Here is a 13,957-nt window from a genome sequence, read left to right on the forward strand (position 1 = left end):
TTATTCAGAACTGAATTTGATGTCATTACTCAACAAGGGTTCCAAATATTTTCTCAACAACTCAACGTATAATAAAAAAATATGATAAATAAATAAATGATAATACAATTGCCAAAGGAATTAAAGAAGAAAAGACTATCTTCAATATACAGAAATTTACTTGTGTTTTCTGAACTGAAATATTGTTCTTTGACAAGATTTTGCCACACTAAAGCAAACGGCCAATTCACAAAATGGTGCTGCATGCCTTAATGTGAAATGGTCCAATCCTTGCTGCATTTGGATGCTTGGTGAAGCAATGTCTGAATACTTTGCCTGCCATCCAGATTACCGGTCAACCCATGATAAACTTCACATCAACATCTTTTAGGCACTCTGCATAGAGACCCAACACATTTGATCATATATGTCCTAGTGTCTGTAAATTGTATGAAGTGCCAGGATCAGGGCCGATCCCAGCGCTGCCTTGCCAAGTAGCCTGGGTTTTTTCCTGTTTTTTGATAGATGTCATGCCGTGGCATGTTATAACAATGTTGCCACACAACGTGGCAACATGATTATAAGATGCCATGGCAGGCCAGCTGCCCAGAAGCAGCCAACAGTGGCAGGAGAAGTGGGCAAAGGTGGCAAAGATAGCAAGCGGGTGGCCAGACGGGTGACAGGGATGGGAAGCACCTGCTCAGTCACCCACCTGCTCGCTCTGACGACGGGAGCAGCAACACACACCTGCACAGTTGGCACAGGACCCAGATCATCGGCACCGCTCCCTACTTAACACCCTAGGTGACTGCCTAGTTTGCCTAGTGGAAGGGCCAGCCCTGCCTCTATGCATAAGTTGTGTTTCTATCCTCTTTATTGGGATAGGCAGACTTCAGGTTTATGAGATCTACCTTGATTGTTTGTTACTAGACTCTTGAAGCCCACCAACTGAACTCAGGTGCAAAATAGGGACTATGGGAGGAAGGGGGGGGTGGATGAAAAATGGTGGTATGAGCCATATACTGAAAGAACCTGCATTTGCAAATACAATCTACATCTGAATTACTCCAGATCAGGAATTATAACACAAAGATCTAAACCTGGCCAGCAGAGATACACAAAGATCTGATCAAAGGCAACCAATTAATAATCCTGTTTTACAGGTTAGGAATATTGAGGCTGATAGATGCACAATTAGCACAAAGCCAACCATGGCAGAGAACTATTTTTACTTGTTTGTTATTGTTAAACAATTGGAAGCAGTTTTCCTCTAACAGGGATCCCAAGATGTTGTTGACTACAACTCCCATAATCCCCAGCCAAAGGCCATTGCAGAACAACATCTGAACAACATCTGGGAATCCCTGTTAGAGGGACCAGTGATTGGAAGTCAGAAAGACAAGCAAGAGTTTCTTACTGTACTCTTCCTGATCTACTACATATCATCCAGAGACCTACCAGCAGATTCCAATCTACCTTCTGCTCTCTCCTGTTCTGCACTGTGCCTAGAATGGTACTGGCACTAATTATTTTGCAGGAGTGTTAAGAACAGTAGTAATAGATGCAGCAGCAATAGCAAGACCTTTACATGATATGGTTAAACTGTTCAGATGCCAAGGGCATCATTGCAGTCATGCCAGTGGCTGCTACTTTGCTGGCTCTGGGTTCGTATCTTGTAGTAGTCCAAGGTTTCAAGCTGCAGCCTAGTATAATTGTACCCTTATTCCCTACCCCATCCCTCCACAGACATTGTGAAGATTCAGATATTTTGGTTAGGTCACTAGGTCATTTGAGAGTCACTATTCCTGAAGTACCTTTCTGCTATGGAGTTGCATTTGGTGGCCAGAATTAAGCCAGACTGAAATATTACAGAATGACATACTTCAGCAAGATGTGCTTGTTTTAGATCTTATATTTTTATTGTTGTGAAATGTGTTATCTATTTTGAATTTTTGGAATATGTCAAATGTTACATAAATGTAAATCAGCAAATAAGTAAAATATAGTACTACATTTGTCACAAATGAACCAATAACTACACATGTTCTACAGAAGTGTACAACAGTGTCCTTCATATCTGTGTTGGTTCCTGGCACTCATATTAGTGAGTGCCTTGTATTCACCAATTCTTAACAACCTTAAAAACATTATGATCTAATAATTCTGAAACTGCTTTTTCCTGATATGATTCCTCTAAATTCAGCTTCTGTACACTAATGTTGACAGGCTGGAAAACCAATCAAAAGGGATTCTTTGTACTTTTATTAACGTATCCTGCAATTTGGGCTTTTGCTGTACTAGTAACTAGTCTCTCTAAATTGCCACCAACAGCCATGGTGAAGTAAACTCAACCGAATGGCACATAAAAAGCATTTCATTCACTCTTCACTGTCTCACTTATGAAAATCAAGCTGAATTTTCACTTGGATCCTACATTTTAAAGTATATTGTATAGATATGTTATTATATTATATAGAATTATAATCCAAGTTTGTTCGGGTTCTGTACAACTGCATGAGATCCATATTTAAGGCAAGTCGCTAAACAAAGCAGAAACTTGTTCTCCAGGATAGTATTACCAGGACTGAGTAGGTTTCATCCTAAGGTTTTATGGCAACATATATCTTATCATTTAAATTTGGAGGATTAAGTCAAAATGCTTGCTTAATCCTCCAACTTTCATCCAATGTCTTAGCATATGTGTACTGTATCTGCAAGAGAGGTGGGGAAGGGGGTTCAGAAACAATGTGTCTAGGCATGATCCAGCAAATATAACTGATTGCAATGAGAGGGTAAGAAAAGGGTTAAATCTTTCCCACTGAAATTTGTGGGATTTAAAAGTGACTAGATCATAGCTTCCATTTATACATCTGACAAATTGCCTTAGGCTATGTGCAATAATAATGAAAGGTAGGACTCTAAGAGCTAAGTTTATATAAGCAACGTATGATTACTCAGTATTTGTGGAATCACAGCTGAATGGGTGAACAGGCTCTGTGCAAAATACTGTAGCATTTTTTTCTTGTTGAACCTGTGCAAACCCTAAACTGGATCCATATATCAGAAAGTAAAATATACACTGAAGAGCACAGAAATGCAGTTCTCTCTGGCCTATCTTCTTACAAACCCCAAAGTGCCTGGAAGTGTTTTAGATGCGATCCAGGTCTTACCTTCTCCTCTATTTGCTTCAGTGAGGCTTCGGAGCAACATCATACAGAAACTCATACTACTGCACAGGAGACACTATGATAGGTGGAGTTCAGGTACCATACAAAACAAATGATTGGAACTCAACAATTTAATTGCTAATGTGAAATATTTGTTAATTCTTAATCACAGCTATTTCCTCTCTTAAATGCTTAACAAAAATGCAAACCCCTTTCCTAAAATTGTGTGCATGATTATTTCCAGTTGGAAAGTGAGTATTTGGAAAGTCTTGGTGGAATACAATACTGTATTTACCTGAATCCAAGACTAGATTTTCCCCCAGTATATGTGTGTGTGTGTGTGTGTTGACATTAGGAGGTCATCTTGAATTCACAGTCCTGTTCCTTTTGAGTAAATGCTGGTATAAATGTATTTACGTTTTAAAGGGGTCATCTTAAATTCAGAGCTGTCTTGAATTTGGATAAATATGCTAAAGTTTTGAGTTAAAACTGGGAGATTGTTTATTGAATTTTACCTCAAATCTTAAAATCTTGTGACATGGCTGTTTTCTTAAGGTTACAGCATCTATTCTGTATGGTTTTATTATTATCCCTTATGGGGAGGTTTCTTAATTTGGTTAACTAGATATATGTTAGATGATAGAAATCAGTATTTGACTACATTGGTTCTTCTCTTTTTCTGCATTAACTCTGACAGCATCAACAAGTGAGACTCCAGTTCTGACTGCATTTTGGTCCTGCTATGTATTCCTTTGCCTCTTGATTATTATTTTTTTTTTAAATCCTGTTTCTCTGGCTGTAATTCTCCTTCCAGCTTTAACTCTTGTCATTCACATCATAATTTTCTAAGGTTTAAAAGGCCTGTTGCAGTTTTATTCATTTTAGCTACTGATTTTTATGACTGTTTAAATGTTTTGTAACTGTGGATTATTTTTATCTTGTGTTTCTAATGCCTTTGTAAACTACCCTAAGAATGCAGTTGAAGGTGCAGTATAGATATGTATTAAATATATAAATTAATCAATCTCGATGTTTCTGAATATCACATTGTGAAAGTTTCGAAGAGTGAGTATATTTCAGAGAGTGAATCTCAGAAACTCATTAAGGTCATTCTCATGACCAGCTCTGCCCAGGCTAGGGCAGCCCTACCTGGGTAGAACTGGTCATTAGAAGCACCGGGATAGGTCCCGATCCCAGCGCTCTGTGACCAGGTAGCCTGGGTTTTTACCTGGGCTAATAGTGGAGTAAAAGGGTGCCCTTCTACCCCACTCCCCATCATGTGAACATTTGGGCTGCCTGTAGCCCAAGTGTTCACAAAGATGGATGGCAAGAGCGCCTAGCAGCAGGGAAAGCCCCCAATGCACTGTTCTTCTGGTGCAATGCATTGTGGGATGCTGGAGGACTGCCTCTTCTGGCTCCGCCACTCACCACGGTGCTGCTCATGTTCCATGGTGAGTGGTAGAGCCCTCAGTTACACAGTGATCATGTACGGAGAGACAGGTAGGAGCCCTGGGTAAGTTGATCGTGTGTACAACCTCAGTATATCAGTTATCAATTAGTGAACAAATATTGAATATGATGTACAGAATATCCTGTTTATTATCTGTTGAATATGCTGTTTATTATCAAATGCTGAATATCAGACTTCAAATACGGCAACATATATTAAATGTCAAATATGAAATAGAAGATGGCGAACAACAGTTGAATATTTGACCTGGAGGTGCATATGATGACAAAACTGAAGAAGAATTCAGTTTCAGCTGTAAGTATTACCTGCTCTGGTTTTATGGGTTCAGTTGTTGTGAAGATGTCAGAATAGTGTTGTCTTTCGAAGACTCGATCCAACACTTCTAACTGCTGCTGGGTGAAAAGATCTCCCCGCATCTGTTTCCGAAGGAAATCTCTACCCGGGAGAGAATGGCCATTTGGTACTGGAGACTCCTGAATACCTTTCCAAGAGGGAAGAAAAAAAACCAAGACAGATATATAGCTATTACAGTGGTAATCACAATTTATTCTTTGCTAGGTTTTTTAAATGTTTTATATTTACAAAAAAAAAAAAATTGGCAGTTACAACTTCACAATGCATCAATTTGACTGTGCTTTTCTTTAATTTTATGTATTTATATACCACCCCATATACAAATCACTGGGTTGTTTGCGGATTAAAACATAAACAACTAAAACATCTTTGATTATATAAATATAACTTGCATGTACAGTGTTTATATTTAGAAAATAAATCAATCCCTGAAGGGTTATAGGAAACTGCTTCAGAATCATCCAGCAACTGAGTAACTGGTGATGGTAACAGAACTTTAATCAAACGTAATGTGAATCAAAAGTATCTATATCATGTTACCAAAAATTCCCTAAAAATGATCAACTTCTTATAGTAAAATTATACTAAAGTACTATATGGTACATAGAGTACATATAATGGTAACTAGAGTCAACTGGCCCTATCCACCCCCAGCACAGTACCTCCAGTGACTGTTGCTGGTGTCTATCTTATGTTTCTTTTTAGATTGTGAGCCATTTGGGAACAGGGATCCATCTTATTTATTTATTATTTTTCTGTGCAAACCACCCTGAACCATTTTTGGAAGGGCGGTATATAAATTAAATAGATAGATAGATAGATAGATAGATAGATAGATAGATAGATAGATAGAGCAAAACCAGTCAGAGAGACAAACATGTAGTAAAACCTGCTCTCTTTAAGTTTGGTGTAAATATTTCCCTGACTTAAGTGGTTAACTTTCCTTCTGCCCATGTATTGATCTGCATTTTTAAAATAATGAAGAATTTTGGGTGCCCACACAGACTCATTTTAACCCTCCTCACCAAACAAAATGCATATTTTACTAATTTGATATAGAGGGGAAATAAATCCCAAATAAGTCATAGAAACAACAACCTGAGTGGGTTGCCTTAAGCATGACATCAACTACAAAGAAAAAGAATATTCAATCTTTCATTAAATATTTTCCTTTGGAACCACACAAATAAAGTAGCATAAAAATAATAGGGCCAATAACAGTCAATTCTTTTGTACATACAAAAATGAAACAGAAAGATGAATATTAATTTGAGTTTCACATTCAATGCAATTGGGGTAAACATAACCCCAGCACCATCAGAATATATAGTGCACTTTACAAAAAATTACAAGCAGATGAAGCATAAAACACCACAGGGCAATTGACCTCCTTAAGGTTGAGAAATACAAGCAATATGAATTTGTAGAACAATGAAATCAAAGGTTTGTTTATTGTTTTCCACTTCTTCAGGTCAATCTGGCCCGATTATTTGGGTGAGGGTTAAGAAAGTGATGAGTACTCAGACCAGGAATGGCAAATCTGCCCCAAAATAATTTTATCCAGCCTCTGGACCACACAGTCTTGAGAACAAAGTGGCCCCTGAGTATACAGAAGGTGCCTGATGTGAACTATAACAATGTATTTGACACATACAGGCAAAATAATAATGATGTCCAAAACCTTGTCCATTAGCACAAAACAATTTGAAGATTCTGAAGTAAACAAAATTTGTTAATTTCAGAATAATGTACATTTAGGGTTGATAGTAATGATGATGGTGATGATGACAATGAAAAAGAAGATAAACAATAAAAGCAGTGGGTTGTTTGTTCAGCAACCAGCACTCTAATTTAAGGCAAAAATACAATCTGTTCCTGTACATGCACTGAGGAAAGTCTAAGCTTGAATAAGAATTATATTTTGGTACACACAGGGTGAAAAGTTACAAATATATGAAAAGCACAGGGACGATTTTGCCTACTTTCTCAAATGGTATAATGTTTATCAGAACAAGTGCTGTGTTTAGTCAACCATGGCTTATAAAATTAAAACTCTAGTAAGTAGCTGCACAGTAGCCAAAGGCCAAAATCCCCTTTCTGCAGAGCATGGAAATGCGCATTTTAAATTTCAGGTTAAACCAATATTATTTGCAATTGGGCTTCTTTAAAACTCTATGTTTACATAATTATGGTGAAATGGAAACAAAAAGATTGTTCTGCTTCTGCTTTACTGAAAACAATTGCACCTTCAGTTGCTTAAGCTTTCATGTAATGGGGCACGTCAAGCCATATACAGGGGCATAAGTTCTATTGGGCAAGGGGAGACAAATGTCTCTAGGCCCACAGGCCTAGTCCCCCTTGCCTTGCCTGCTGGCCCCCTCTCCTGCTAGCCCTCCTGCTCTGGCCAGGGGAGTAAAGCAGCCTGCAAGCTGCTGCAGCCCCTTCAGTCTCTGCCTCTCAGCTGTTCGGTCGGTGGGTGGGGCTTCCAGAGAGGCCTCTGTGCAGGCCTCTCTGAAGCCTGAACTCAAGTGCTGGCAGGCAAGCAGCAAAGAAGGAAGGAGGGAGGGAGGCAGAGTGGCCAGCACTGGCTGCCCTTGCCCACCACAGCTCTGCCCAGCTTTTGACTCCTCAGGCTTAGTAATGGAGGTAGGATATGATTTCCTTTTTGTGGTTATTCCCCCCTCCCTTGGATATTTAGGGATTGCTTGCCATAGAGCTTTAATATAAGGTGGAGGGGATGTAGGGCAGATTGAAATGACTCTGAATATTTAATTCAAAGATTGAGGAATTTGCTGGTTTAAAATATTTTTTTTAATTTTAAAAAACTATTTTTAAAAAAGTAGTTCCACCCCGATATGGAAGCATCTGCCCTTTGCCTTCATAAAAAAACAACCCCATTTCAGCCCCAGTCTTTAGATCACCTGGAATGACTGGGCATAGGGCTTTGGTTTTGAGCAGAGAGATGTAGGAAGAATATGTATATTTAAATTGAAATGGATTGGACAAATTGTTGGGTTTTAATATTTTTAAAATTAAAAAACCATCAAAAAAGTCCTATAAGTGGCTTATTTCGTGACAAAAAATTGCAAAGTCTTTCAGTGAAATGTACTTCCAGCTAAATGTGGTTAGATTTGCTGCCTGAGGCTGCAATTCTCTACACACTTACCTGGAAGCAAACTGTACGGAATTTGTTAGGATTTATGAGAAAACATACATAGGATTGCATTGCATGGTTGAAAATCTCCTTTGTTAATCAGCAGTGAGGGGCCCATTTTAAAATCTCATCTCCAGGCCCACTCCAACCTTGCTACACCCGTGGACATATAGAATTCTGTGATTAATGTGAGTTAAAGTAATTGCACAGATTGGGTTAGATCCTAACATGTGAGTGGAGCAAAACAGAGCACAAGCACCTTGTGTGAGTTCCGCCCCACTCACCAAGCCACCTTTTACTATTTGAAATTCATTCCATTCAACCCTTCAAGATGACTGTCCTAGCTCCAACAAACGAATCTTTAACTTTGGCATATTGGTCACACAGGTTATGCAACTGTAGGGACAGAGGCGCCATGATCTCCCTTTCCATTTTAGCTCAATGCAATGGCACAGAGGGGTGCATGGGTGTACATGGTCTTCTCACAGTGAGATATTTTCAAGAATTATTTAATTTGATTTCAGTTGAAAGATACCATATTAGGATAAATTCTGCTTTGGCTAGTTTTGAATCAGTCATAAAAGAAAGCCGCTTAATAGATTCCAGCAACATCTGGATAGGCAGACATACGTTCTCTAGATAAGTAGAGACAAAACTTTCAAGAGTCTAGCAAGATCAGAGCTCTTTCTTAAGCCATGCTAATCAATTTCAAAAGATAGTAACTGCCAAGCTGTACAAAACTTATGTTCTACACCAACAGCTATCACACACTCAAACAGATGTGCACAGTACAGTGGTGGCACTAGGGGGGGAAATTGAAGGGACCAGAAGGGGCAAGCTGTGCCGCACATATTACATTTCTGAAACAGAAGTGGGGAGGCTGGTTGGAGACAAAGTACTTGTCTGAGGGGGCACTTACCCCCCACCCCCTCTCTGGAGCCACTCATAGGAACTTAGGAAGCAGCTTTATATTGAGTCAGACCATTGGTCCATCTCTCAGTATTGTCTGCACAGGCTGGCAATGGCTTCTCCAAGGTTGCAGGCAGGACCCATTTTTAGCCTACTTTCCAGTAGGCTTATGAGATCACCTGGCATTCCATGTGTGTGTCCGACCATGTGCGTGTCTGTGTGTGTGATCCTCCCCCCCCCCCATCAAATTCGCAATGTCTGGACCAATATGAACCAAATTGGGTACAGTTGTAGGGACACCTCAAAGGCATAGTTTGTGATGATGTCATCCAGCCTAATTCAAGATGGAAGATGCATAAACATTTGAGGCACAAGTGGGCTAATTTGTGAACCACTTCACCGATTTGAACCAAAATTGGCTACAGCTGTAGGGACATATAGGGATGGTTCAATGGTATAGTTTGTGATGATGTTATCCACCCAAATTCAAGATGATGGACACAAATGTTTGAGGCGCAAGTGGGCTAACTTGTGAATCGCCTCACCAATTTGAACCAAATTGGCTACAGCTGTAGTGAAACATAGGGACACCTCAGTGGTGTAGTTTGTGATGATGCCATCCACCCCGATTCAAGATGGTGGACTTGTAAACATTTGAAGTGCAAGTGGGCTAACTTGTGGACCATCTAACCGATTTGAACCAAATTTGGTACAGTTGTAAAGTGATACGTAGGGACACCTCAATGGTGGAGTTTGTAATGATGACATCCACCACGATCTAAGATGGTGGATGTGTGAACGTTTGAGGGGCAAGAAGGCTAACTTGTGAACCACCTAACTTATTTGAACCAAATTTGCTACAGGTGTGTAGGGACACATAGGGACAGCTTAAGGGCATAGTTTGTAATGATGTCATCCACCCTGATTCAAGATGGCAGGCACGTGAACAGCTGAGGTGCAAGTGGGAACTGATTTGTACCCAATTTGGTACAGTTGTAGGGACACATCGGGACACCTCAAATGCATAGTTTGTGATGATGTCATCCACCCCAATTCAAGATGGCAGATGCATGAATGTTTGAGGTGCAAGTGGGCTAACATATGAACTGCCTGATTTTTACCAACTTTAGTCCAATTGTAGGGATAGTGAAAGGAAAGTAGGCAGATTAATTCTTACCAGAACAATTTGTTAAGTTTTAACTTGGTATAATCATTCATTATAATTCATCTTATACTCAGGCATTACTGCTATATGCTGTTAAGCATTTGTTGCATTTCATTACAATGTTTTCAATATACTATTTATGACACATTTGCTTAGGTACATTGCACCTGTAATGAAAGAGTGAATACTCCCGTAAGCTTTGGGACCCATTGTGGCTGAAAAGACAATGTACAAACTAGGACTGAACTAAATTCAGTTTTAAATTGGAAACTGTACTGTGAACTGCATCCAAAAAATTAAACAGCAATCATGAAAGTTAAGCTTCTTTTTACTATTATAAATTATATATTATAAAACTTCATAAACTGGGTTTTGCAATTCATTACTAAAATCCAAGTTTTGTATGATTTGCATCAGTTTGTGATGATTCAGAACTGAATTTGACAGTTAACAAATACAAAGAATTTGTCAAATTTTAATTCCCATGGCAATTTATTTCAACACTCACTTAAATGTGAGATAATTACCATTACCATCAGACATTGTTTGAGTACACCAGAACATCTCTGATAATTAAAAATACTGTTGGCAGACTTCTAACAGTTTAAATTATAAATATGCTCCAGGGAGCGGTAAAGGAATTCTTCATCCAGTCATTCTATCATTTAGGAAAACTGTGTTTCCATGTCAACAACACTATTGCTGTACTCATACTTATTTAACACTATTGCTGTACTCAGACTTATTTGAAAGTATATCCCAATGAAATAAATGAGATTTACTATTGAATAAACAAGGGCCAGGATCCAAAGAACCAGGAAGCCAGTTCCATGAGTCCAAGATGACTTTGCAAGATCCTTATGTGCTGCATGGCAAACTGCTTTTGAAACTGAGGAGAGCCGAAGAAGTTATTTGTGATATGGCGTGAGAGTCCAGTAACATCTTTATTGGATTGCTTGGCCTAGAAAACATTGAGTCAGACACAAACTGAGACTGAATCCAGATAAGACAGAGGTACTCATTGTGTGGAGTCAAAATCTGGGAGATGAGTTTGATCTGCCTGTTCTGGATGGGGTCAGACTTCCCCGGAAGGAACAGGTACGCAGTCTGGGGGTGCTTCTGGATCCAAGCCTCTCCCTGGTATCCCAGGTTGAGGCAGTGGTCAGAAGTGCCTTCTATCAGCTTCAACTGATACGCCAGCTGCTTCCGTTTCTTGAGATAAACGACCTCAGAAAAGGGGTACATCTGCTGGTAACCTCCAGACTGGATTACTGCAATGCTCTCTATTGGGGCTGCCCTTGTGTGTAGTCCAGAAACTACAATTGGTACAGAATGCGGCAGCCAGGTTGGTCTCTGGGTCATCTCGGAGAGACCATATTACTCCCGTATTGAAATATCTGCACTGGCTGCCAATAGGTTTCTGGGCAAAATACAAGGTGCTGGTTATAACCTATAAAGCCTTAAACAGCTTGGGCCCTGGGTATTTAAGAGAGCATCTTCTTTGTTATGTACCCCACCGCCCATTGAGAACATCAGGAGACGTCCATCTGCAGTTGCCACCAGCTCGTCTGGTGGCTACCCAGGGATGGGCCTTCTCCGCTGCTGCCCCAAAGGTTTGGAACATGCTCCCTGCTGAAATAAGAGCCTCCCCACCTCTGACAACTTTTAAAAAGGCAGTCAAGACACATTTATTCATCTAGGCTTTTAATTAGATATTGTTTTAATAGTTTTAACATTGTTTTAAAATGTTGTTTTAAAATTTAAATTGTTGTAATGTTTTAACTTTTTCTGTATCATTTATTTTGTTTTAACTAATGTTTTAATTTTTCTGTTGTCATTTGTTTTAACTAATGTTTTAACTTTTTTGTTTTTGTTGGTTTGCTTTGTTGTAAACTGCCCAGAGACGTGGGTTTTGGGCGGCATAAAATATGTTAAATAAAATAATAACATAAATAAATAAATAAATAAAGGTATTTTGGTAACATACTGAGATACCAGTTTCCAAAGAGTGATGGTACCCTTCCACTTTCTATTTACTGAATGGCGCCCTCCAATTTGTCATGCACTACCCAAGTTTTGTTTTTTAAAAATACTTGTGTTATCTTAAGCATGTGTGGTTATGTTAGTCAGTTTTGACTTTTCTACAAAGGCATATACTAGGAATGGATTATTATTTAGCACAGAGCTTCATGAGCAGCCTGAATAGTGAACTGAAGTTCACATATCCTTTCAACACAAAATAAGCTTAAGATAACTTTTATCATACCACCTAATAAAATATACCTACAGGGGGCAAGAGGAGGCAGCAAATTTAACAGCAGCAATGTTGGAGGGAGGGATGTTTTCCCCTATGCCAGTTCATTCCCCCAAACTGCTGTTTGCACAGCGAAGGAAAAATACTGGTAAATAATCATTGCTGATAGACCTATTCTCCATTAATTTAATTCCCCCTAAAAGCAATCTAAGTCACAGTGGTGTAGTGAGGTTCTCACAGGCAGGCCCCCTCCATGGTGGCAGCAGTGGCATGGTCCCTCTCCTGGCAACCTCCCAACCACCACGGATACTGCCAGTGTGCCGTGTTCCAGTCAGCTCTGCCCCCAAGGTGATTGGGAATGAAGAACATTCATGTGCGCCCTCATTTCCCAGCTGCTTCAGGGTCAGGACCCCGCGTGGCTAGGAAGCAGTGGCAGGCTGCAGGAGCACAGTGCACCACTAGGGATGGGCATTGCAGTGTGCCACAAGGGAAAAAGCTGACAGGGTTAGGGTTAGGGCACAGCAGAGTGTGGCAGCAGCAGGAGCTGCTGGTCAGCAAGGAAGGGGAGGCAAGTGAGCAAGAGGAGGTGAGTGAGGTGGCCTGGGGGCTTGAGACACACCTGCTCTTGAGACACGCACACACGTGTTCTTGAGACACACCTGCCCAAATACAGCTCCACCCCTGGACAACCGCCACATCTTGTGGCAGCAAATTCCATAAGTTACATATGTACTGTGTGACGAAGTACCTTTATGCACTGTGCAAAGAAGCAGCTGTTATGTTCTCCTCCCAACTGGCCCGTCCCACTGTCCCCTCATATAGCACTGGGAGACTTTTCATTCTGAGACTGGACCCTCCCTGGGGAATGCATACAGGGTGGGGCAGGGAGCAAACAGTAGTGACATGGCTAGAGGAGACTGGCCCCCAAGAAGGATAGGAAGTGAACTTGAAAACGCCACCCTAAGCCAGATGGTGGTAGACTCCTAGGTGAGCTAAAAGCAATCTCTTGTTCATTAAAGACACATATTAATGCCACAATGTAAAAGTATATTTAAGAAAAAATAATTGGGGTAAATGAGTTTTCTAGGTAGGGTAGGCTCCCACTTGTGATGAGTAGTCCAAAGTGCAACACTACTGACTCCAACCTGGCTACACTTGCGGGGACATAATTATAATTGAATTGGGGGGGGGGGAATGTCCCTGCACCCCTGAAGGAGAGTGCCCACTATCTGAGAGACAGCTTGCTCTTCACTCTCCCCCCTCCTGCCTCTCTGAAATAAAAGGCAGGGAGGTGGGGAATGGGCAGGAGCCGATCTTCAAGTTTTGTCCCAGGGCCTCCTTCAACCTTGCTATGCCCCTAGTTTGCAGCAAGTCTGAATAGAAACAAAGTCAGACAGAGAATTGGGAGATTTTAGCTGGAGTAAACTGATCTGGAAGCAGCCTGGAGGGCTTTAAGAGTCCACAATGTTGCTATCTGGGATTCTAATGCAGAATCAGCAGTTTT

The 13,957-nt window shown here is 40.3% G+C and overlaps 1 protein-coding gene across 8 annotated transcripts in view; it reads right to left on the minus strand.

Annotated features, from left to right (window-relative positions):
• Positions 1-13,957, minus strand: part of PAX5 (paired box 5) — a 316,792-nt gene that overhangs the window by 207,758 nt on the left and 95,077 nt on the right. For all 8 annotated transcript variants that reach the window (XR_008316357.1, XR_008316358.1, XM_053297041.1 and 5 more), the window contains one exon: positions 4,923-5,098. Coding sequence is in view for 6 of the 8 variants with exons in the window: in XM_053297041.1 (XP_053153016.1) it covers positions 4,923-5,098 (176 nt within the window). In the remaining 2 variants the exon portion in view is untranslated. The remainder of the gene's footprint in view (positions 1-4,922; positions 5,099-13,957) is intronic.

The sequence above is a fragment of the Hemicordylus capensis genome, chromosome 2 (assembly GCF_027244095.1).
Source record: "Hemicordylus capensis ecotype Gifberg chromosome 2, rHemCap1.1.pri, whole genome shotgun sequence".
Taxonomy (NCBI): domain Eukaryota; kingdom Metazoa; phylum Chordata; class Lepidosauria; order Squamata; family Cordylidae; genus Hemicordylus; species Hemicordylus capensis.